We start from the raw sequence: 25,443 nt of genomic DNA, 5'->3' as shown, positions 1-25,443 counted from the left end.
CTTTACATAGTAAAAATGGTAGTTTTTCTTAAATTTCTCTGGAACTTCAATGTAATTACTCTTTAAAATTCCAGAAGTTCTCAATAGATATAGAGAAGCTTGTTCTGAAATTCATATGATAATCAGGTACTATGGAGCATGCCTACAACCAAAGCAACTCTGGAGGGTGAGGTAGAGACTTACAACTTGATAAGACCCTGTCTTAAAAAATAAGAAAGGGTTGGGGATGCCCTCAGTGGTTAAGTGCCCCTGGGTTCAATCATCAGTACCCCTCAAATAAATAAAATTTATATAAAATTAATTTAATTTGGCCTTAAAATGGACAAAAATTGTGTTGAAAAAAGAGGAATGATCCTAATGTTAAGACTGACTTCTAGCTATAGTAATCAATATAATGTAGTACTAGTGAAAGCATAGGTATATAGATCAGTGGAACAGCTTAGCGCATATCCACACAAATATGCCTGATTTGCTCTTCACAAAGAAAAGCACTTCAGTGGAAGAAGGACAGTCTTTCCAATATTATTGCTGAAGGAGTTGAACATCCATTGCCAAAAGAAGAAGAACCTTGAGCTAAACTTCACACCTTATAAAATAGCTCAAGACTGATAATCAGGTTTCTTTTCAATACTTTTTAGTTGTCAATGGACCTTTATTTTATTATATATGTAGCTGAGAATTGAATCCAGTGCCTCACATATGCTAGGCAAGTGCTCTACCAGTACCCCTCAAATACGTAAAATTCATATAAAATTAATTTTAGTCCTAAAACGGACAAAAACAATTATGTTTAAAAAAAAGGAATGATCCTAATGTTAAGGTTGATTTCTAGGTATAGTAATCAACATAATCTAGTACTAGTGAAAGCATAGGTATGTAGATCAATGAGCCACAACCCCAGCTCTCAATCAGGTTTTAATATAAAACATAAAACTTCTTTAAAAAAAAAGGGGACAGAAGATAATTTTAGGGCCATTGAACAGGCACTTTTTGAACTTGCTATAAAGAACATGAACTGAAAAAGGAGCACTTTTTTTTTAACTTCAAAGTTACTCAGATTCTTCTATTTCTCAAATACTGAGAAAGAAAGATAAAGTCCATAGTAATACTCAGCTCACTTCCAAGAACGCCATAGATACTTCCATATCTTTTTAGTTCACCTCATATCATTACGTACTACTGCCTATTTTTTATTTCCCTTTGCCTCCCCAACTCTGACCTATATCCCCAAAGCTCAAATAACTGATAAGCTGATTCCAGGACCTTCTTGAAGGTGGGGTGGACTGGGTGAGTTGAAAGTGTTTTCTCAAGAGGAAAAAGGCAGAACATGCTCATACAGTAATTTTTTTTTGCTCTTTATTATCCTTGAAGTACATACTGTTACTATGCCCAGACTTAGCAAGTTTAAGTAATTTTGTGTAAGGTTGCCATTGGCAAAAACATGAATGGGATAGACTTCGTAGTCTGTAAACCATGTTCTTAACTGTCATAGTATACTATGCTAATGAGTACTGCTGTGAGAGGTCTGCATAAACATTGGTGTGTAGGTCAGAGGAGGCAACTTGATTCACTACAGAAAGCTTTGGCAAAACTTTTCAGGGGGATATTTGATTTTGAGTTTTGCAAGATGAGTAGAGTTAATCATTTTAAGATGACCAGTGAGATTATATGTATGTATGCATGTATGTGTATACACACACACACACACACACACACACACACACACACACGGTTTTCGGCTAGAATGTAGGATTTATGATTGAGTAGGGACAGTGATGAATCTGCCATTCAACAGAATGGATTAAAGTCTGAAAATAATGGGAACCATTGAAAGACTTATGTGAGACCTGGTGTGAAAAATAATTATAGAAAGGTAACTCCAAATATCTTTTAAGAATAGATTGGAGACGGGAGACTAGAAGTAAAATGTTAAGTTAGGAAAATTTTTTATAAATTCAGGAGACAAAAGAAGAAAACCTGAGCTAAGACAGAAATTAAAGGTATAAATTATGAGGATTAGGAGATCGGATTGGAAATGTGGCAGTCATTTGTATATTGTTGGTAAGAAAGAGGAAAAGATAACTCCTGTCTTGCTGATTCATGTGGCTTAGCATAAGCTAGGAATAAAAAATACAGTAAAAAAAGAAAAGTGGATTAAAAAGTCAGGTTTGTAAATTGTTTGAGGTATCTTTGCTACATAAAAGTGGAATGTCCAGATGACAGTTTAGTAAACTCCAAGTTCTATAATTCAGAAGAAAAAGCACTATAAAGTTTTGTTTTGATGGTGGTATTTTGAGACAGGACCTTCTGTATTCCCCAGAGGCCTCATCCTGACCGAGCCTCTTGAGTAGCTGGGTGGGAGATTGATTTAGTTTTGGGAATCAGCAACATATGTTAAAATCTGGGGATGAGAAGAGAAGGACCAGAGAATGAAACTCAAGAAAACAGTGACATTTAGCAAGGAGCCAAGAAAGGAAAAAAAATGCCTGTGAAAAACAGCAAAGATAGAGGAACCAAGGAGAGATTGCTGTTATAAATACTGAAAGATAGACTTTTTCTTAAAAACATGTGAATTTCAGAATATTTATTAAGTAGAATATTGTGAATAGTGTTTAGTCATTTAAGAGTAATTTTTATAAGAAGTATTAATTGAATATGGGAAAAGATAGAATATAACATTAATAAAAAATAGTAAAATCCTAGTTTTTGTTAAAATACATATACATTCATACATATGAATAAAAGGAAATTTAGAATGTCTTTAAATTACAGGTTCTCAGATATTAGAATTATAATGATTCACAGTTCCTTATTTTATAAATTTTCTACAGTGAATATATATTGTTATAAGAGAAAAGTATTATATACTCAATTTAATGGATTCAGTCAAAACAGTTTTTCAGTGGAAATAAGTGCAAAAATGTCTCAACAGACTCCATTTAAATCACTTCTGAGTGATTGGTGACCTTAAAATTTTTTCAGAATCATGGATCGGAAACTAGATTTCAGGGGGTTAAAAAATCAAACAGCCAGGAAAAGGGAGATGATAAGCATAAAAAAGTACAACAAGCTGATGAGAAGTAGGACTAAGAATTTGGGGGGAGAATCTTGAAGCACACTTGCATGCTTAAAAAAAAAAAAAAAGAGAGAGTAAATAATTTGACAATCTGATAGTTTTACTGAAGAATATTAGTAATTTTTAAAGAGATAATTTCACATTGGTGGTAAATTATAGCCAAAAGTAAGTAAGCTTGTGCCTGGGTATGATAATTTCCAGAATAGTAACAGGACATGACTGAGACCAAAAAGTTTCATTTTACCAGATTTCATTACTAATCATGATTCAGAATTTCATTTTTAATATACAACACATTTGTTGAATTCAAGAACAGTAAGCTCAAATATTTGTGCATGTGTGAGAGATTGATTCACAGACATAAAGAAATGAATTGGGTCTTTTTTAGAGGAAAAAATCAATTTGATGTTTACCTAACTCTAAAGCAGTTCCAAAACCCTCTTAAGTGAGTAATAAAAACAACTGGTCTCTGTTTTGAATGATTATATTTGAGACTTAATTGCTTTCTTCACTTCTCATTAAATGTATTTGCTAAATTGATACAGGAAAATGCCACGATTTTTATTAGAGTTTAGCAGCTAGAAATGGTCAGTATTTGCCCAAAGGAAATTAAGTGGCACATGGCTATTCATAGGTAAGATAATGGCATAGCCTTAGTCATTCTTTAAACTTAGTACATTAAATGATAAACAGGGAATCCTGCAAAACCTGGCAGCTATGTATGGAGGCAGGTCCAGCTCTTCAAGAGGAGGGAAGCCAAGAAACAAAGAGGAAGAGGTATGCCTCCCGCATGTTCGCTACCTCCATCACACAGCCATTTTTTGAGTTTATTGCCTCCTTTTCTTGCATGGTTTAAATTCTTAACAATTGTTTAAAGATTTTGTAAGTTTATAGGAACCTGTTACTATAATTTAACTGACATGCTGTGTCATAATTTTGCCTCATAACTGTTATTCAGTCTTGTAAGCTTAATTTTTTTCTTTTGATCAAATTAAAAATTTGTAATTATGTTTCTTTCTTTTCAGAAATAAATTGCTCTAAATTAAACACTTGAAAGCTAATATTACATTTCTGTTAACCAGATTTCAGAACTTTTATTTCTTATATTCAGATTAACACTTTCCCTTGAATTATAAATTTTTTAGCAGTAAAAATGTTAATAGTTTTTCTTTTACATGAATATGTTGTGTGTTTTTCTTCTTTGTAGGTTTATCTGGCAAGACTGAGACAAATAAGACTACAGAATTTTAATGAGCGCCAGCAGATTAAAGCCAGACTTCGTGGTGAAAAGGTAGTTTGAGACTTTATAAAAAGTAATCGAGGATGGGAACATAGCTCACACTTACCTAGCATGCTTGAGGCCTTGGGTTCAAATCCTAGCACTGCCATAAAGGAAATAAATAAAAAGTAACTGAATAATATTATTAATCATTAGATTAGATTAAAATTAGATTAATATTAGAAATGTTATGCCAATAACAACAACAACAACAAAAAAAAGGATGAATACAGTGAACAGGAAAGTTGTTCCGGGCTGGGGATATAGCTCTGTTGGTAGAATGCTTGCCTAGCACGGACAAGGCCCTTGGTTCAATCCCCAGCACCACACACACACACACACACACACACACACACACACACACACACACACAGTTGTTCAGGGAATAAAGTAAGTCTTATTTATATGATTTTAAATTGATAAGATTTTTTTTTTTTTTGCAGAGGAATTCTGAGAGAACAGAATTATCCACTATCCTTCAAAGGATTAAAGTACATTTTATATCATTCTGTTTTTTAACATTTTGTTCACTTGTCTACAGGGTTGATAGTTATGAGAATTCATTTTCAGCTTTGGGAGAAAATTAACAGCATTGAATGATTTCCCTTTTTTAAATGTCAATATTCATATTATCTGTCATGGAGCTCTGCACTGAACTTGATGGTTTTGTCCTAAGTGGTATGCTTATCTACTTATTTTGTAGAAAGAAACGGATAACTCCAAAGGACAAGAAGGAAGTGAGGAAGCTGATTTGAGGCGCAAAAAAATTGAATCACTTAAGGTATAGACTAGAAATAATGTTGCACTTTCTAGAGAAAATTGAAATAGAAAGTTATGTTCCTAAGTTTTTCATAGTTAGAACACATAATTCATTTGCTTTAATTTTTCCTTCCACTTCATCTCTTACTCATTGGTTTTTGAAATACAGTGTTTTTCTGTGTATAACATATTTATGAGTAACAGTTGATCACAGTCATGGCATAAATATGTAAAAGTATGACACAAGTAATCCTAAAAAGAAAAAACAGTAACCTTAAAAATGAAATACACAGTTATCCATTTCTCTGAAGATAAATGAAATTTTATATAATAAATATTTTTACATTTTAATCCATTCAAATGAACTTGCATTTATTTTAATTCAGTAAATATTTAGTGAGCTTGTATGACAGGCCTGCTGTATGTCAAGCCTGATTCAAGGTATTGGGGATATAGAGTGAGCTTACATGCACATTTCTTTGTGGCTAATAAGTCAGTATCTTTTTAGACTTGCATGGAAAGGAAACCACATGTCCTCTTTCTGATAACTAATTTTGTTTTTATTTTCAGGCCCAAGCAAATGCACGTGCTGCTGTACTAAAAGAGCAACTAGAGAGAAAGAGAAAGGAAGCATATGAAAGAGAAAAGAAAGTGTGGGAAGAGCATGTAAGATTTAACTCATATTCTTAATCCTGTTTATTTTATTGTTCTTCTGTTTGCTACTGTGTTGGAAATCAGTATTATAAAATTTTTTAATTCCTTTTTTTCTATTTTTTTTTAATTCTCATTCTTATCTGTTTTTTACTCTCTTTCATATTTAAGGATAATCTTTTAGGAAGTTTTTTTAGGATTTGATTTGAGGTGACAACTTTATTTAATTTTTTATTTACATATTTCCAAATAGTAAAGTCCCATCATCATGTAATGATGACACCTTCTTTCTGCCACTTATTTAGAATGCTATCTTTAAGATTTGTTAGATTCTCATATACACTAGAAAATTAACCCATAGTATATGTGCAACAAGGTATTTTGGTGGGGGGCTTTCTCTTCTACTTTATTACTCTATTTGCTTGTTCTATCAGAATCTTATTGTATTAGAGACTCAGAATATGTGTTTTGGCCTTGTCTTTTTTGGTGGGCTTTTTTTTCTTTCACATATTTATTGGTGCATTATAGTTGTACATGTTGAGATTTATTGTTACTTACTCATACACTCATGCAATAATACATCAATATAATTTGGTCAGTATCACTCCCTAGCACTTTTCTCTTCCTTCTAGTCCCTTTCTTTTCCTCTTTCCTCTCACTTTCATATTTGAGAGAAAACATATAACCCTTGACTTTTGAGTTTGGCTTATTTTGTAACAGTCTCTAGTACCATCCATTTTTCTACAAATAACATGATTTCATTTTTCTTTATGACTAAATAAAACTGTTTTGTGTGTATATACTACTTTTCTTTATCTACAGTTTAGCCATTGTGAATTATGCCACTAGAAACATGAATATACATATGTGTATCCCTATAGTATGATGACTTTAAATTTTTAGGATAAATACAGAGGAGTGATATGGCTGGGTCATATGGTGGTTCCATGTCTAGTTGTGCTCATTTGCAATCCCACTAGAAGTGTAAAAGTGTTCCTTGTCCTCCATATCCTCTCCAGTATTTATTATTATTTTTATTCTTGATGATTGCCATTCTGACTGGTATGAGATGGTATCTCAGGGTAGTTTTGATTTGCATTTCCCTAGTTGCTAATGATATTGAGCATTTTTTCATATATTTGTTGGCCAATTTATTTCTTCTTTTGAGAAGTGACTGTTTAATTCATTTGCCCACTTATTAATTGGGTTATTTGGGTATTTGATGTTAAGTTTTTTAAGTTCTTTATAAATTCTAGATATTAATTTTGTGTCAGAAGAATAGCTAGCAAAGATTTTCTTCTATTCTGTAGATTTTGTCTTCAAGTTCCTAATTGTTTTATTTTCAGTGTAGAATCTTTTTTAACCTGGTCCCATCTCATTTATTAACTCTTGACATTATTTCCTGAGCTTTAGTTGTCCTTTTTAGAAAGTTATTGCCAGTTACTATATGCTACAGTGTTGACTTTATGTTTTCTTCTAGGAGTAGCATAGTTTCTGTTCTAAATCCTACATCTTTGATCCATTTTGAGTTGAACTTTTTGTGGGGTGAGAGATAGGGTTTAGTTTCATTCTTCTACATGGATAATCAGTTGCCCCAGTACCATTTGTTAAAAGGCTGTGTTTTCTCTTGTGTTTTTGGTACTTTTGTCAAGGATCAGATAACTGTAGATGTGTGGGTTTGTCTCTGGGTCTTCTCAGAATATGTTTTAATTTTTAATATATTTTAAGATAAATTTTATTCCTTTTTTAAAAATACTTTTGGAATTTTTGTTGGTATTACTTTTAACATGATAAGTACTGGTATGTTTACAATAGTTTATCCAGAAATACATTAAATTTGTACCCTTATTCATTGTTTCTTTTATTTATATAAAAGAATTTTGATCATTTTATACGTATCTGTTGTATGTCTTAAAAGATTATTTCTAAATATTTTATAATTACATGTCATAAATTCTTTTTTTTAAGTTATAGATGGACACAATACCTTTGTTTTATTTATTTATTTTCATAAGGTGCTGAAGATGAAACCCAGTGTCTCACATGTGCTAGGCAAGTGCTCTAGCACTGAGCCACAACCCTAGTCCCTCCATGCCTTGTTTTTAAAGTTTTTTTTTTTTTCCTCCCCTAAGAGAATAGTGCTAATATTTGGAGAAATTTTAGGGTTTTGCTTATCTTTTATGCTGTGATTCTTCCTCTTCTACCAATTTTCAGTTGATTTTTCTGAGTCTTTATTTAGCATGCAGCTATCTCATTGGCAATGGTCATGATAGACATCAGATAACAGTTCTTCCAACTTATTATTTATAGTATGTTAGGTTCATTATAATCATCATGTTGCTTTGTTTAATCTTTACAACTTTACAAAGCAGATATAGAAAAGATGATGATATGAAGTCACATTTCCAGTAAGGGCACATAAAGGACTTGAACCTGGGTCTGCTTAATGTCAAAGTCTGTGTTCTCATGGAATTTTCCCTGCTCTTTATAAGGTGTGTCTTTTATTACCATTTTGCTTCTTACTGAATTGGCCAGAATTTCCAGGATAATATTATGTAGTAATGGGTATAATATTTTATTCCTGTCTTTAATGGAAATTGTTCATAATAGCATTATGTGAAGTAAGATAGTAAGCATGTTTATGTCACATCATGACTTTAATTTACTTTAATCAAAGTATGTTTTGTAATCCTACCAAGTGATTTTTTTAATACCTGTTAAATCAATGTTTCTTCTTAATCTACTCATTGATGTAATGTACAGGGAGATTCTTTTCTTACAAAATTGCCAAAGAAAAAGAATCTGTTATAAAAAATGATACATGTGAAAGAGTCAGAACTCCAAAAGTGAGAAATAAGATGAATAATTTTTCAATCCATTCTTTTATTCCTATTCAAAGTAATTTTAGGTGATAACCGTTCTGAGTTCTCCACCCTCTACTAGTTGCATTTTCTCTTTGATTTTAATAAACCAACAGTGGAGAACTCCCTTTCAACTTATTCCCCCTTTTCTTTCCTTAGCATGAATGATACTTGAATAATTTTCACTTGGCATGAATGATACTTGAATAATGCAACAAGGGTCCCATTTTCCTCAAGAGTGACTAGTGATTATTCCTTGCCCATTTACTTACCTGACTTAAAGATTCTCATGCTGTTAGAACAGTGTTTTTAGTCGTGCTCCTCATTTTTCTTTCCCCTTATTTCAGATATAATATGAATAGGACATTAGTATGAAATAATAAATGTGATGATTTGTCGCTTTTTTCCAAAGAGAAAGTTATAGCAACCAAATTTGTCAGAAGTAGAAATAATTTCTCTTCACAGTCAGCAGCAATTACTCCTGATATCCAAATCCCTTTTGAACTTAACCTGATGTGGAAGGTAATTGTGAATCCACTTCTGGTGGCATATAGCAGTTGAAAACAATCTGCTTTAATTCTCTTGGAATTATATGTTAAGCATAAGAAACAGAAACATCCCAGCCCTTGTTAATAAGTGGACAAGGACTATAACTAAGACCAATCAGTGTAAAACTGTGTATGTGTCTCTCTCTATGTGTGTGCGTGTGTGTTTTAGTTAGCTTTTTCCTCATGGTAAGCCTATTGCTATCATCCTTGTATTCGGCTACAATATCACAATTGCAAACTTTGAGGGCCAGTGCCCCTTGTAGTTTTTGTTCGTTTGTTGTTTTTGTGATAGTTGGAGTGTTTTATCAGTGAGCCACGCCCCCAGTCCTTTTTTTTATTTTTAATTTTTTTTTTTTTTGAGTCAGGGTCTTGCTAAGTTGACCAAGCTGGCCTCAAACTTGCGATCCTCCTGCCTCAAGCTTACAGAGAGCTGGTGTTATGAATTGTGCACCATGATACCCAACTCCCCTTTATAGATTTTAGTTTAGTCTTTAATAAGGCACTCTTGCATTCTATATAACCCATGAAAGGGATTGAGATATCACTTTATCCATTTAAATATGATGTGCTTATACTCAGTGCAGTTCAATTTTATTTTAAAAGTGTGAACTCTTTAGCATAATGATTGTGGTGTGAATCAAAGTATTAGATAATAGCCCACATGGCTTTGCTATGTGATACCCCGTAGTCTTGGAGACTGAATCATCCACTTCATATCTACTCTCATCATTGTGCATGCCCAGGCCCTGTTTTGGCAGCAGGCCTATATACTCTACTCGATTTACTGTGTTACCTGTACTCCCTCAAAGTAGAATGAATCACTGGGTCTTAGTTCATTCTGTGATTGGCTTGTGGCATATTGGTTTAGCCAATTTGTTAAAGGGAGTTGTTTTCTTTTCTCCAGTCATGCACTCCCTGGAATGACTCAAAAGTTATACTGCATGAACTTATATTATATTTCTTTCCTAAAATCTGCTCTTGGTAGGAAGAAACGTTGCCCACACACACATTTAAATGTGGTTTTAAGTGTGTCTTGTATAATGGTTTTCTAAAGAGCAACTCACCGAACAGGCTTCCTTGTTAAACTTCTCATTTTCCTGCTCATTCAACAATATTATAACCACTGTGTAAGGGTAAACATATATGTGTTCGTTTAGCCATGTTCATAATTTGTTGGGTTTACTGCTTCATTTCTTTACCTTCTTATTCTCATTTGTGCTCACCACTTCCATCAGTATCCCTAAATTGTAGTTCTGCATCTTATACTGTATAATAAGTATATAAATATATCTCTTTACCTTCTTTTTCATCTAAGTTATTATAGCATAGGGCCAAATCTGCATATTTCATAGCATCAATTCAGGCAACATATCTGTGGAACTCTGTTCCTTTATTAGGTCAGAAACTATATTTTGAATATGGTGAGTTTCTTCTTTATTTAACTTTTTTGCTTATTTTATTTCTATTTATATCTTTGTACCATTCTTCAGACTTCCCATTTATTGCCTATAAGGCTTCTTCCAGGATGGGCAGCCTCCTCCTTCCTGGCTACCTCAGAATACTCTTATCCTTAGTCTTGCCATCATTCTAATTCACTTAAAGAGAAACATCCTGAGTTCAGTTTGCAACCATGCTCCCTATATCAGCTGTTGCTGGGTGATAATGTACTACCAGAGATATGTCTATTTAATATCAAAGGATTCAAATACATCAGAAAGAATCACTGTTTCACTTAAACTTAGGGCCTCTGTTTCGAAGTCTGTACTCTGATGATTTTCCTTGCAAAAATGAACTTTCCCTAAGCAACAGGAACATAAGTTGCACACATGGTGATAGTAGTGATTATGAGGGAGTAGGGTCACCTCTGGAAGCACTCTTAGAGTTTATATTTCAACAAATGCATATGCATTTTTTTCAAATTATGTCAACTACTGATTCAGCTTGGAAAAAGCACTTTACATTCTTTATTATATATATTTTTATTGGGCAAATGTGCAGTGGCATTAATTCAGTGTTCTCAAATGACCATTTGGAGCCAAGGTTCTCTACTAGTTAAAGACTGCACTGGCCCCATTACACCCATCCAACATTCAAGAACATTTATATACTTATTATACAGTACAAGAGAAAAACCCTTGAAATTTTTTGTTATCTAGGCACTGAAAAATGGTGTAAAATCTTTTCTTGTCTGAATGAAAGTGGGGTATTGATGTGCCCTAGTATTGTATTACTATCTATATCTCCCCTTATGTCCATTAATATTTGCTTTGCATGTATAGTTGCTCCAGTGTTGGGGATACACACACACACACACATACACATTTATATATTTTTACAATTGTTATGTCCTTTTGTTGAATTGATCCTTTTATTGTTAAACAATAGCCTTGTCTAATGCCCATCTTGACTTGAAGTCTAATTTATCTAAGTATAACCACCCCTCCTTTCTTTTAGTTACTGTTTGCATGGACTATCTTCTATTTTTTTACTTTCAGTCTTTGTTCTTAAAGCTCAGGTAAGTTGCTTTTTGGCAGCATATACTTGGGTCTGATTTTTTTTTTAATTCATTCATCCACTCCTTGTCATTGAATTATAGAGTTTAATCCATTTATGTTCAAGGTTATTACTGGTAAATAAGAATTTAGTCCTAGTATTTTTAAGGTTTTTTTTTTTTTTTTTTGTAAATCCTTTTTTATTCTTATCTACCTTTGAAATTTGGTGATTTTCTATAATACTATGCATTGGCTTCTTTCTCTTTCTTATTTGTATATCTGCTATAGTTTATTACATTGTGATTATCAAGAGGCTTAATAACTATTTTACACACTACCATTATTGTAATGGAGTTTTTTTTTAAACATTTATTTTTTAGTTGTAGGTGAACTCAATACCATTATTTTATTTTTATGGGGTGCTGAGGATCAAACCCAGTGCCCCACACATGCTAGGCAAGCACTCTACCTCTGAGCCACAACCCCAGCCCGGTAATGGAGTATTTTTAATTTGACTATGAATTTACCTCTACCAGTGAGTTTTATACATATGTTTTTATGTTAGTAATTATTGACCCATGGTTTCTGGTTGAAGAACTTTCTTAAAACTCTTGTAAGGAAAGCCTAGTAATGATGAATTCATTCAAGTTTTCCTTGTCTAGGAAAGTCTTTTACCTCATTTCTGTAGGTTAACTTTGCCGATAGATTGACTGTCAGTTTTGTTCTTCAGTGCTTTGAATATATCATCCCATTCTTTCTTGGTCTAAAAAGTTTCTTCTGAGAAATCTTCTAATAATCTAATAGAGATTCCCTCATATGCCATTTGACACTTCTCTGCCTTTAAATTTTATTTATTTATTTAGTACCGGGGAATGAACCCATGGTCACATAAACCACTGAGCCACATCACTAGCTCTTTACTTTTTTTTAAATTTTGAAACAAGATCTTGCTGAGTTGCTTAGGGCCTTGCTAAGTTGAAGAAACTTGCCATCTTCCTGCCTCAGCCTCCAGAGCTGCTGGGATTACAGGTGTGTGCCACTATGCCTGGCTTAGTGTAGCCTTTCTTAGCTAGCATGTATGCTTATATTATGAGTAGTACAAGTAAGGAAGATAGATTCAGGGTTTTTGAAGGGTAGCAGTGCAGTGGTAGAACAGTAGGCTAACATGTGCAAGGCTCCTGAGTTCAATCCCTGGTAAAATAAACAAACAAAACAAACAAGCAGCATTGTATTTTGAAATTAAAATTCAATGAAAAGTAGAATCAGGGAAATCCTATTTTGGTTTTAGGTCGGAGACTGTTTTGAATATGATAAGTTCCTTTCTAATTGCATTTACCTCTTTCTTGAGTATTTCATTTCTAGTTCTTTTTGTCCTTTTTTCAGGCTTCGCATTCTCTCTAAGGATTCCTTTGTGGTGGACATACTTTCCCACTTAGGTCTACTTTGAATTGTTCTTAAATATTCTTATATAAGTATTATAGCAATATTAATTCAGAAAAATTGTTCACTTAAAAATACTTTTATACTATAGGTTAAGTATCCTTTATCCAAAATACTTGAGACAAGAAGGATTTCAGATTTCAAATGTTAGGGGATTTTAGAATATTTGCATATGTATAATGAGACATCTTAGGGTGGGATTCAAGTATAAACACAAAATTCATTTATATTTCACATACACCTTATACCTGATGTAATTTAGTACAATATTTTTTAATAATGTTGTATATTTGACTACAACCCATCCCATGAGGTCAGGTGTGAATTTTTTTTTTAACTGGATTTTGAATTTTTCAGATTTGGAATATTCAACCTGAATTGGTTCTTCACAGAGGGTTTTGAGACATAAAATTTCAATTTGATAAAATTTGGCTATGACAGTTTTAGGCTATATAAAACTATGTGTGAAATTATTATAAATTCAAAATATGAAATCAGGCCATATTAATATTTTTAACATACATTATTAAATACTTAAATAAGTCAGCATATAAAGATGAAATAGTATTTATTGTTCTGTGCTTCAAGAGTAAGTAAACTTGTAGTATCATGTAACCTGGCCCCACATTTTGGTGAAATTTTACGTTTTGCCATTTGGTGGCACTGGTGGTTAATTTTCAGCACATTGTAAAACTGACACATGAAATAGAAACAGTTTTACAGTGATAATTAAAATCCTTTTGTAGATATAAATAATGTGGAAATGTCTTAAGTTTATGAACCTGTGGTAAAACTGGTAGGAAATGAAAAAGCATCTAAAGCATTTTTAAAAACTTGATAAAGGCCTGGGGTTGTGGCTCAGCTATAGAGTGCTCACCTAGCACATGCAAGGCCCTGGGTTCCATCCTCAACACCACATAAAAATAAATAAATAAAGGTATTGTGTCCAACTACAACTAAAAAATAAATTTTAAAAAAGAAAAAAAATGATGTAAGTCCTAGGAGGCTGAGGCAGGAGGATCGTGAGTTCAAGAATAGCCTCAGCAACTTAACGAGACCCCTGTCTCAAAATAAAAAGGGTTCAGAAGTGAGTCAGTGTTTAAGTGCACCTGGTTGAATCTCCAGTTAAACTTGATTTGTGAAACATTCAGGTCAATATTTTATTCCTTTTACAAGTTGTTATATTTAAAAATGAGTTTTGAAACACTGCTTACAGGGAAATACATATAGATTTAGCTGTGTGGTTGGTTTTATAAAAAAATAGTTCTTTTTTCAGTTATGTTTTTATCTTGTGTGAAACTGTTTTGTTTTGCTAGTTTAGTTAATGTAATGTTTGGATTTTTTCATGCTTGATCAACCTTCTAAATGAATGTTTAATTTTTTTTTTCTTTGACAATTAACAGTGTGTCTTCTGTCTCAAGATTTGGTTGGTACTGAACCAGCCTTCAGGTTGTGGTTATAAATGAAATATCCGTGCTATTTACACAGAAGGCCCAAGTTCTAATAAGTTGGTGATGTGGATGACTTTGGCTTAGGATGAGGTCACCATGTCTTGAACTATCTTTAAATTTTCAAGAGCTGACCAAGTTTTGTTACTAAGTAATTTTAGTAGTAGAATGACCTGTTTATTGCTGCTTTCTGGTTTAGAGTTCATGTCTGAATTTCTCTGACCCTTAGTTCAGCTTCTTCTCATCTGTTCAGCTGAGTTGACCCAGATAAATTTGATGAATAGAGGATAAGCATTTGTTGAAAGCTGCTGGAAGTCAACCAAAATTATAAAGTACCAATAAATTGGTCTTACACATTGGACCAGATACCTTGGATCACAGACTGTATACTAGTTGTTAGCATATATATGGAAACCAGATAGCTTTTAATAAAAAAATGTAAAATTTTAATGGTAATATGTGAGCATTTTCTTCATTTAAAAAAAAATTGGGGCAGGTATTGAACTCAGGGGTTCTCTACCACTGAGCCACATCCTCAGCTCTATTTTTATTTTATTTAGAGACATGGTCTCACTGAGATGCTTAGCACCTCACTTTAGCTGAGGCTGGCTTTGAACATGAGATCTTCCTGCCTCAAGGTGTGTTTCTGTGGGTACAATGATAGTGTGAAGAAAATTAAATAGAAACCACAACTTGTACCAAATCTGATTATCTTTGGTTTGTATTTATACCATTTTTAATAATAGTAATAATAAAAAGAAGAAGAAGAAGTAGATTTTTGTCTTTGCCATGTTGGGTTTCTCTTAAGATTGAGATTAATGCGGAACTACCTCTACTCAGTATATTTTATAGCTCACTTAAGAATATAAGGTCTAGATAAAGGATTTTTAATCCCCTTATGTGATTTATGCTATTCTTTAAATTAGAATAAAATCTGCTAAGTATTCCCTAGAGGTTTTAAAAATTCTTTTTAGGCCATAAGCTGACAATTTCAGAGAGTTGTGCTAATGCCTTATTTAAGTTGTATAAGAATTATGTGTGTGTATAAGAACAAAAAAAATTTTTTTGCAGTTTTGTAGATCAAATCTACGGTCTTTATCATGCTAAACAAACATTCTACCACTGAGCTACATCCCTAGCCTGAAAGAAAAATTTTAAGGAATATGTATAACTGAAGTATAATTAGTTGGAGTAGTAGATGTATGGGTGATTTCTTTTTCTTAAGCATTTCCTAATGTTTCTATTACAGATGGTTTGCCCAGTAATTTTAGAATGACGTTTAAAATAACCTGTATTAGGGACATAGCCACATCAATATTTATGGCAGCACAGTACATAATAGCTAAACTGTGGAACTAACCTAGATGCCCCTCAGTTGATGAATGGATTAAAAAAAAAGTGGCATAAATACACAATGGAATATTACTCAGAAATAAAAGAGAATAAAATCATGGCATTTGCAGGTAAATGGATGGCATTGGTGAAAATAGTGCTAAGTGAAGTTAGCTGATCCCAAAAAAACAAATGCCGAATGTTTTCTCTAATACAAGGTGACTGACCCATAATGGGGTAGGGAGGGGAAGCATGGGAGGAATAGATGAACTCTAGATAGGGCAGAGGGGTGGGAGGGGAAGGGAGGGGGCAGGGGGTTAGCAATGATGGTGGAATGTGATGGACATCATTATCCAAAGTACATGTATGAAGACATGAATTGGTGTGAATATACTTTATATACAGAGATATGAAAAATTGTGCTCTATATGTGTAATAAGAATTGTAATACATTCCACTGTCATATTTTTTAAAAAATAAAATCAATAAAAAATAATAAAATAAAATAACCTATATGAGTATGAATGAAAATTGTATTGTAGGTTGACTAGAGAAGTTGGTGCTATTCCTACTTTAGTGAATTTGTCTACATCTGTATTATCTTTCCTGTTTAAACATCCATTTAATTAAATTAATTTTTTGATAATTTTAAATGTTATTTTTCTTTTAGTTTATAATGTGAAGTATTTGACTTTTGGGTTTCTGTGTCCTAAAATGTCTTTATGCAATGCCTACATTTTAAATTCTGATCATTCACGGATGGGAGAGTTTTTGTTTTATTCTGCGTTCTAAAGATCAGAAATTTGCTTTCTGCAAGTTAATTCATTTCATCAGAGACTAAAACTAGACTTTTGGTGTTTAGGTCAAATAACCTAATTTAATACAAACTAAATAAGTAATAATTACTACCATTTATCAGATCCACCACTGTGTGCTTTACAAAAATTGTTTTATTTAATCCTTACAACCAAGAGACAATGGGTATAGCATTCTCATTTTAGAGAGCAAAAAATTTGAGGTTTAGAGAAGATACGAAATAATGAAAAATTGCATGACTGTTAAATGAAAATTGGGGGATTTGAATATAGAAGTATACTACTTCAACTGCTTGTTGGTCTTCTTTTTTTAATTTATATATGACAGTGGAATGTATTATAATTCTTTATTACACATATAGAGCACAATTTTTCATGTCTCTAGTTGTATACAAAGTATATTCATACCAATTCCTGTTTTCATACATGTACTTTGGATAATAATGATCATCACATTTCACCATCGTTTATAATCCATGCCCCTTACCTTCCCCTTCCACCCCTCTGCCCTATCTCGAGTTCGTCTATTCTTCTCATGCTCCCTCCTTATCCCACTATGAATCAGCCTCTATATCAAAGAAAATGTTTGGCGGCATTTGGTTATTTGGGATTGGCCAACTTCACTTAACATTATCTTCTTTAACTCCATCCATTTACCTGCAAATGCCATGACTTTATTCTCTTAATGCTGAGTAATAATCCATTGTGTATATTGCCACATTTTTTTATCCATTCATCTATTGAAGGGGATCTAGGTTGGTTCCATAGTTCAGCTATTGTGAATTGTGCTGCTATAAACATTGATGTGGCTGTGTCCCTGTAGTATGCTGTTTTTAAGTCCTTTGGATATAGACTGAGAAGAGGGATAGCTGGATTAAATGGTGGTTCCATTCTCAATTTTCCAAGAAATCTTCATACTGCTTTCCATATTGGCTGCACCAATTTACAGTCCCATCAGCAGTGTATGAGTGTACCTTTTTCCCCACATCCTCGCCTGCTGCGCCCCTCCCCTGACTCAGGCAATGGCAAGGCCCTACTGAGGTGGATGGCGCAAGGCGTCCATCCTCTGGAGGAGCGCAGTATGTTTCTGGGAATGGGCTGATTTGTTTTTGTATTCCTTTAATAAGTATACTTGTGACTTCTCATATGACCATTAAGTATGAAGGAAAAAACATGACTTTCCCAATTAATACAACTACTTCTAAAGAATGGATCTGTTTGCTCTAAATGCAATGATTCAGCTGTGGAGTGTAAATTGTTAATGTCTAATGAAAAACTCCCTGTATTCCTGTCAAGGAAGTTTTTGAGAAATTAAATTAAAATCTAGAGAAGAAAAATTAATGTTAAGAAGACAGATTAGTGCTTAGTACTGGGCAACTTGTTCTTGTTCCTGTGCACAATGGTTTGTGCTCTTACTCTTGTTTGATTAAAACTAATAACAAGTCAACCACTTGCCATAACCATGGCACCGGTTCCAGTCAGTAAGTCAAGAAAGAATAGTCAAGGTATAGGCCAATAGTTTGGGACATTTGTAACTATTATTAAAAGTTAACTAAGCAAAAACAGCTCAAAGCAAAACACGAACTGAAAGTACAAATGTTTGCTTATGTATAAGCCAAGATACATTCTTCTATTCTGATTGTAGCTAGGTAATATTTTGTTTCTTTGAATAATGATTCCTGTTTTGTAACCACAAAGTACTGTGAGCCTGCCAAAATGAAAAGTATATATGATCAACTTCACAAGTAAAAATTGGGATCAACACCTGCACTTTGGTGTCTGTGTTGTTTCTCCACCCCTCTTTCGCCGACTCCTCACCATCCGTTCGTCTCCTGAGACCCCCTGTTGGAGCTGGTCTCCTACACTCGCCAACACTAATAGCTGCCATTCTGACTGGAGTGAGATGAAATATTAGAATGGTTTTGATTTGCATTTCTCTAATTGCTAGCTGTGATGAACATTTTTCATATATTTGTTGATTGATTGTATATCATCTTCTGAGAACTTGATAGCCTTCTTGAAAGAATGTCTGTTCAAACATTGGCAACTCTGTGAAGGCTACTCTTATTAACCCTGCTGTTGGCTTTAACATGTTTAGTTCTTTGTTTTCTTTTACTTCAGATATTTGATACACATCTCCTTACTTTTATTTCTCTGGTTAATGTATATATTCCTCTTTCTCTTCTGATTTATAATCCTGTGAGAGAAAACACTGTATCTTATTTATTTTGTATATTGGTTCTCTAGAATTATCTTTGGCACTAACAAGTACTTAACACATCTTTTAATGTACTGGTAAATTAATTTTATGAAATATTGTGAATTTTTCTCCTAAAAATCCACATCAGATTCATGTATTGAAATAGCAGAAATAATTTCTTTAAGAGAATTGATATAATGCAGCAAAGCAGATAGTACATGCCTGTAATCCCAGAGGCTCAGGAGGCTGAGGCAGGAAGATTTAGAGTTCAAAGCCAGCCTCAGCAAAAGCAAGGCACTAAGCAACTCAGGAGACCATGTCCCTAAATAAAAAATGCAAAACAGGGCTGGGGATGTGGCTCAATGTTCGAGTGCCCCTGAGTTCACCCCCCGGTGCCCCAGCCCACTCCCCAAAAATCCAAATCCTTAAGAGAATTGATATAATGCAATTTAGGTTCTAAAATGATGCTAATGTTCAGAACAACAGTATTGTGTTAGTTTTGCATCGCTGTGATCAAAATACCATACCAGAAAAACTTGGAGCAAGGAAAACTCACATTTCTTGAGGGTTAGTTCATGGTTAGCCAAGTTCATTGCTCTAAGCCTAGGTGAGACATCATGGAGGAAGAGTGTGGTGTAAAGAAACTTCTCCAGGCATGGCAACCAGGAAGCAGAGAGAGGAAGAAGCAGGGGAATGGGTCAGACTGCAGTAAACATGTATACCCCTCCAAGGGCATGCCCCTAGTGACCCATATCCTCCAGCTACACTACACCTGCCTATAAAGTTACACCCTGTAAGTCCATTCAAACTCGTATGAATTAATCAGATTTCAGCTCTTACAATCCAGTCATGTCACCTCTGAACATTTCTGCATTAACACAGGAACTTTTGAGGGGCACCTCATATCCAAACTATAACAAATATATTATTAAAGTCTTCTTAACTAATGATTCTATTGTAAGTATCTGCCCAGTTTTTCTTAGAAATGAGTTTTAATTTTAGAAGTAACTTTTAGTGTATTCTAAAAATGCTGCTAGCATTGAGAACAACTTTGGAGGTTTTTTTCCTTCAGAATTTTTGAAACCTTTCAGTATATATCCACCTATAAAACTTCATAAAGTTTCAAAATATTTTAATATAATTTTTAAGATGAGAATACTTGGTTGTGTAAACTCTAGATATTTAAAATTTTTATACTCACATCTTAAAAAGCAGTATACCTTTTCAGTAATGTTGAGCTGTAAGATTAAAGCAACATTTCTATTTCTGTTTTTAAACAAAATAGATATTGAATATAAAAAGAAAATCTAGAAGCCGAAATACTGGAATGATATTACTACTTTATTCTTAGAAGATGTTCAATAAATATTGTGTTTGAAATGCATACTTTAAAGAAAGTCTTATTTACTAATTTGAGGAAGAATAGAAATAGAGAATAGACTTCCTGCCATGTTACTATTAGCATACCTGCAAATGTCATTTCTTCTTACTTTAGTAAGGTTCAGAATCTTACTTCATATTGTTCAAAGTTTCAATGGTAAGATAAAAACAAACACATATGAATATAACAGCATTTTCAGTGAAGCAGATCTTACCATATGCAACTGTCACTCCTTCCATTCTTATTTATGTTGACATTTTTTGTAATAAGCGGTCTTATGTTGGGGCATTCATGTTTAATCTTTAAGGAGCTTTTACCAAAACTTGCAGAAGTTGCAGAAGCATTTCTTTTTGAGGTATACAATTAATAAATAAAATAGTTTTCTTCCCACCAAATGTTGTAATGAATTAAAATTAAAGTTAAGGACTAAAAGTGAGTATTGTAGCAGCCTACTTTTTAAGAACATTTTGTGAAACATTGATAATTCAGTGGAAGGATGCATGACTATGTTCACATATGAGGCTAGAAGTTTCTCTCTCTTCTCACTGTTTATCCCTAGTACCTGTCATTTGCCTTGCTTAATAAACAATGTAGTAATGAGAAAGCTGCTTGTATATAGAGAGTGAATAAACATTGATCTTGTAGCTTTTAAATTTTTTGTGCAAATATAAAATTCCCCATGTATTTGATTAAATTCTTTTTTTATAGTTGGTGGCTAAAGGAATAAAGAGTTCTGATGTTTCTCCACCTTTGGGACAGCATGAAACAGGTGGCTCTCCCTCAAAGCATCAGATGAAATCAATTATTTCTGTGACTTCAGCTTTGAAAGAAGTGGGTATGGTAAGTTTCCTAAAATTTGATACTCCTTAGAGTCCAAAGATTATTTAAAAGGAAATTAAATCTAACAAAATCACAGTAATTTCACAATGTCCCCCATTTTTTCCTAGAGAAAAGATTACTTAGGATTTTTTTGGTTTACTATGAATATTAGAACCTGTCTGTTCATAAACTTTTATATCTAAGACTACATGGTAATTAAGCAATACAGTCAGCCCTTTGTTTCCAAGGGTTTCACATCTACAGACTCATCCAACCACCAATCAAAAATACTTTTTAAAAAATGAGTGTTATGTTGTTTCTGACATGTACTGTGTGGTTAGGTCTGTGATGATTATATTTACGTTGAACGTGTTCAAACTTACTCTAAGTAATCTAGAGATTATTTAAAGTATATGGAAGATGTGTGTAGGTTATGTGCAAATACTCCACCATTTTGTATAAGGTGCTTGACATCTATGGATTTTGGTATCTGTATGGATAGAAAGGTCCTAGAACCCATCCCTCACATATACTGAGGATAATCCTCTTTTTGCCTACTTTGAATATTGAACAAATAAAATCTATATAGGAATGTACTGAAAACAGTGCAACAAATATTTTTATATCCCAGCCCCTCGTGATTAACAAATGTTCACAAGTCCAACACATGTTTATATTTATTTAAAATGTTGTTCTATAACAAATGATAGAGGATTCAGTGTAATTATACTTAATTCATCAATTATTCCTGTTGCCTTCTACTTCTGAATCTACATGCTATACAGATAGTAAAGCAAAGATATATGGACAAGTAAAAATTTGAACTTAGACATATGTATTGATCTAACATAAGAAGGTTCTGTTCTGGGCTTAAGAGAAACAGGCTTATAATGTAGAGTTTCTGCTAGATTTCAACATTTTGATAAAAGGAAAAAAAATTACTGAATCATATAACACATTAACCTCATTTGCTTCTTTCCTAGTAATTAATGTCAATGTCTTTTATTTTTTGAGTTTCAAAAGTTTTTGCAGACTTCCAAGGTTTTTGATTAGTACACTAATTTTTTTACAGCCTTTGTGCTTGTATTGAAAATAAGACTGAGTAGAAAAATCTGTTTCTTGACCACTCTCCAGACCTTCATATAAGAAACTATTGTTCTTCAAGTAGGTTTTGTCTCTTCTTCTTCTTTCTGTTAACAACTTTGCATGTGCTACATTGTTCACTTCAACTTTAGATATCACTGTGTGGTTTCCTTCCTGGTACCCAGTCTCATATCTCAAGTAGCTGTTCAGCTCTCTCTGATTGTAATGACTGCTAATTCCTGACTACTTTACTGGGTAAAATGTTCCTTATCTCATTTACATGTTACTTTAAAACTGACCACTGCATTGCTTTATATTTTTTATGAATATTACAAAGTGTGAGGTAATCCATGTAACTAAAATGAGTATTCTTAAGATAATAAATTGATTAACATTGCTTGTTTAAAACTTTGAAAATTGTTCTTAGTGAAAGATAACTTCCAGATATCTTTGCTTTCATAACTTAATTACTCTGAGTTCTCCTTTTCTTATATTTTTAAATTCTAGGGGCTGGGGCTCTAGTGCAATTTTAGAGCACTTGCCTAGGATGCTTGAGGCACTGAGTTTGATCCTCAGCACCATGTAAATATAAACAAGTAAAATAAAGGTATAAAAAATAAACATTTTTTAAAAAAATTCTAGGTGATATAGAATGATTTCATTATGTTAATCATAAGTCAATATTTATATTATTAATAATACAAAGGACTCAGAACTCATTCTTATTACCCTCTTAGGGAAGAAAGCCAGTTCTCACTTGTGTTTAATGCTGTGTCTTAACAAAAGTGTGTGTGTGTGTGTGTGTGTGTGTGTGTGTGTAACAAAATGACGATTTTAAAATAAGTCTCTCTTCAATTATTTTGTCTATCAGATTTTTCTCTACCTTTAATTTTTAAAATATGTGAATTAATTTTTTTTATTTCTACCATTGACTTTAAAGACCAAAAATGACTTGCCAAAAATGAAGAAAATATAAATATGTGAGCAGTAAACTGAAGATATTACAAATAATAGAGAATTGGCCTTTCTATTCTATAGTAAGCCTGTTAGTTGATAATATTTAAATGTTTATCTTTGCTGATAATGAAGGATGCTGTATTAACATTTTTCAGGAAAAAAGAAGTTAACAAGGAGCAATTTGATGAAAAACCAAAAATAATATTTTTTAAGGCAGACTTTTAGGATAACATTATTTTTTATTCTATATCTGTCTGTGTTTAAAGGACATAAATTTAACTGATACCCAGGAAACTTCGGAAGAAACACAAAAGAACAACAACGCTATTTCAGTAAGTCCTGTTTCCAGAGTTTCTCTATCAATCATTTTACTTAATAATATACATGTTAAAATTTTACTTAAGAGGCCGAGGTTGTGTCAGTGTTAGAGCACCTGCCTAGTGTATTTAAGACACTGGGTTTGATCCTCAGCACTACATAAAAATAAATAAATAAAAATAAAGGTATTGTGTCCATCTTTAAAAAATGCTTAAAAATGAATTTAAAAAGATTTTACTTAATAATACTTGCATAAAAACAATTGTTTCAGAGTAAACGAGAAATACTACGTAGGTTGAATGAAAATCTTAAAGCTCAAGAAGAAGATGAAAAAGGAAAGCAGCATCAGTCTGATATTTGTGAGATCATTGTTCATGAAGATACCAAAGAGTGTGAAAAAGAAAAACCAGTTTCATCTGATCGCAAGAAGTGGGAGGTGGGAGGTCAACTTGTGATTCCCCTGGATGAATTAACACTGGATACATCTTTCTCTGCAACTGAAAGTATGTATGAACAAATTAATGACCTATTTTGGTTTAGCATGCACGTAAATACAAATTTTTGTAGAATGGCTATCTGAAGGAACCAGCAATTAGAGGGATTGAGAGAGGCTGGAAGCATTCTGGTTTGTTCTCCTCTTAGAGAAGTATCTCCCTCTCTTAGTGCAATGTGAAGAATGTAAAAAATAATCCAGCGTTAAGAATAATGAGGATTAAAAAAAAAGAATAATAAGGATTTTTATACAAAAGTATATAGTGTGAAAGAGAACTAATGATGTTACTTTAGCCCTTTACACCATGTTAGATAAATCTGTTACTGGGAATAATTAATAGTACTAGAGTACTGAACTTTGGTAAAATCTCAGGAAGGTCCCTTGAGAACTTATTAGAGATATTGAAAAGGTCTGATTTAATGATTCATTTATCCAGCAATAATTCCTTAATACCCATTCTTTTTTTACATTGTCCTGGGCACCAGATATACACCAATACACAAAACAGAAACATAGGTGCACTTGTGGTTCTTATATTCTAAAAGGGCATGGACAAGCCTAATTTTAAGGGAAAAAAAAATTAATGGGCAATTTTTGCCAAAGTCTTTCTCACATTGGAGAAAACCCCAAAGACTTGATAGCATTTGTTTTGTTTCTTTATTCAACAGTTCCTCTTTTTTTAATAGAAGATGGACACAATACCTTTATTTTGTTTATTTTTTATATGGTACTGGGGATCGAACCCAGTGCCTCACACATGCTAGGCAAGTGCTCTACTACCAAGCTACAACCCCAGCCCTATTCAGCAGTTCTTTATTGAGTACCTATACATGCTACACACTCTTAAGCAGTAGGGATACGATAATGGTTAAGACATAGTTCCTGTTCTTAAGGTGGCTGGTGTTTAGTGGGAAGGATGGAAAGTAAGAAGCAACTGGAGCTGATAAATAATATAAGTAATACACCAGGAATAATCATAGGTTATTGTAAGAATAATTGCAAGGACATATGTCAGTCTTGGGAGACTAAGGAAGTGATTACCAGAAAATGTTATATGTTGAGGAAAGAAGTAATTAGCTAAACCAAACCCATACAGAGGGTTTTGGGCAGGGAATAGTTAGGACAGGAGTAAAAATACAGGAGAAGCTCAGGGAAATAGATGTAATTCAACATGGATTTCTAATGTTCAAAATTCATGACAAAGAATGAAGCAAGAAGACTTGGAAGGGATAACCAGAGCTAGATAATGAGGGGGGTCCTACATGTTGACTCCATAAAGTTTTCAGCAATTATTTCCTCAAATATTTTTCCTACACCTCTTCCCTTTCTTTCCTTTGTAGACTCCAGTTTTTCTTGTTGACTCAAACTCCTACTGCAGAGGGGAGAATTATTAAAACAGGAATCAGCAATATCTTCTCTAAATTACCGGATAATAAATATTTTAGGTTTTACAGGCATTATGGTATCTGTTAAATTTCTTAACTTTGACCA

At 33.1% G+C, this 25,443-nt stretch overlaps 1 protein-coding gene across 8 annotated transcripts in view; it reads left to right on the top strand.

Moving 5' to 3' along the window:
* Nek1 (NIMA related kinase 1) overlaps positions 1–25,443 on the top strand; it is a 154,613-nt gene that overhangs the window by 83,658 nt on the left and 45,512 nt on the right. For 6 of the 8 annotated variants that reach the window (XM_076853658.1, XM_076853659.1, XM_076853654.1 and 3 more), the window contains 7 exons: positions 3,770–3,853; positions 4,284–4,367; positions 5,059–5,136; positions 5,685–5,780; positions 20,991–21,122; positions 23,408–23,473; positions 23,731–23,962. In XM_076853658.1, coding sequence (XP_076709773.1) covers positions 3,770–3,853; positions 4,284–4,367; positions 5,059–5,136; positions 5,685–5,780; positions 20,991–21,122; positions 23,408–23,473; positions 23,731–23,962 — 772 coding nt within the window. The remainder of the gene's footprint in view (positions 1–3,769; positions 3,854–4,283; positions 4,368–5,058; positions 5,137–5,684; positions 5,781–20,990; positions 21,123–23,407; positions 23,474–23,730; positions 23,963–25,443) is intronic. The other 2 variants (XM_076853660.1, XM_076853657.1) reach the window with 1 other exon arrangement.

The sequence above is a fragment of the Callospermophilus lateralis genome, chromosome 4 (genome assembly GCF_048772815.1).
Source record: "Callospermophilus lateralis isolate mCalLat2 chromosome 4, mCalLat2.hap1, whole genome shotgun sequence".
Classification (NCBI taxonomy): Eukaryota; Metazoa; Chordata; class Mammalia; order Rodentia; family Sciuridae; genus Callospermophilus; species Callospermophilus lateralis.
The sequence above is the reverse complement of the archived record's forward strand: the minus strand, read 5'-3'. Positions and strand labels throughout refer to the sequence as shown.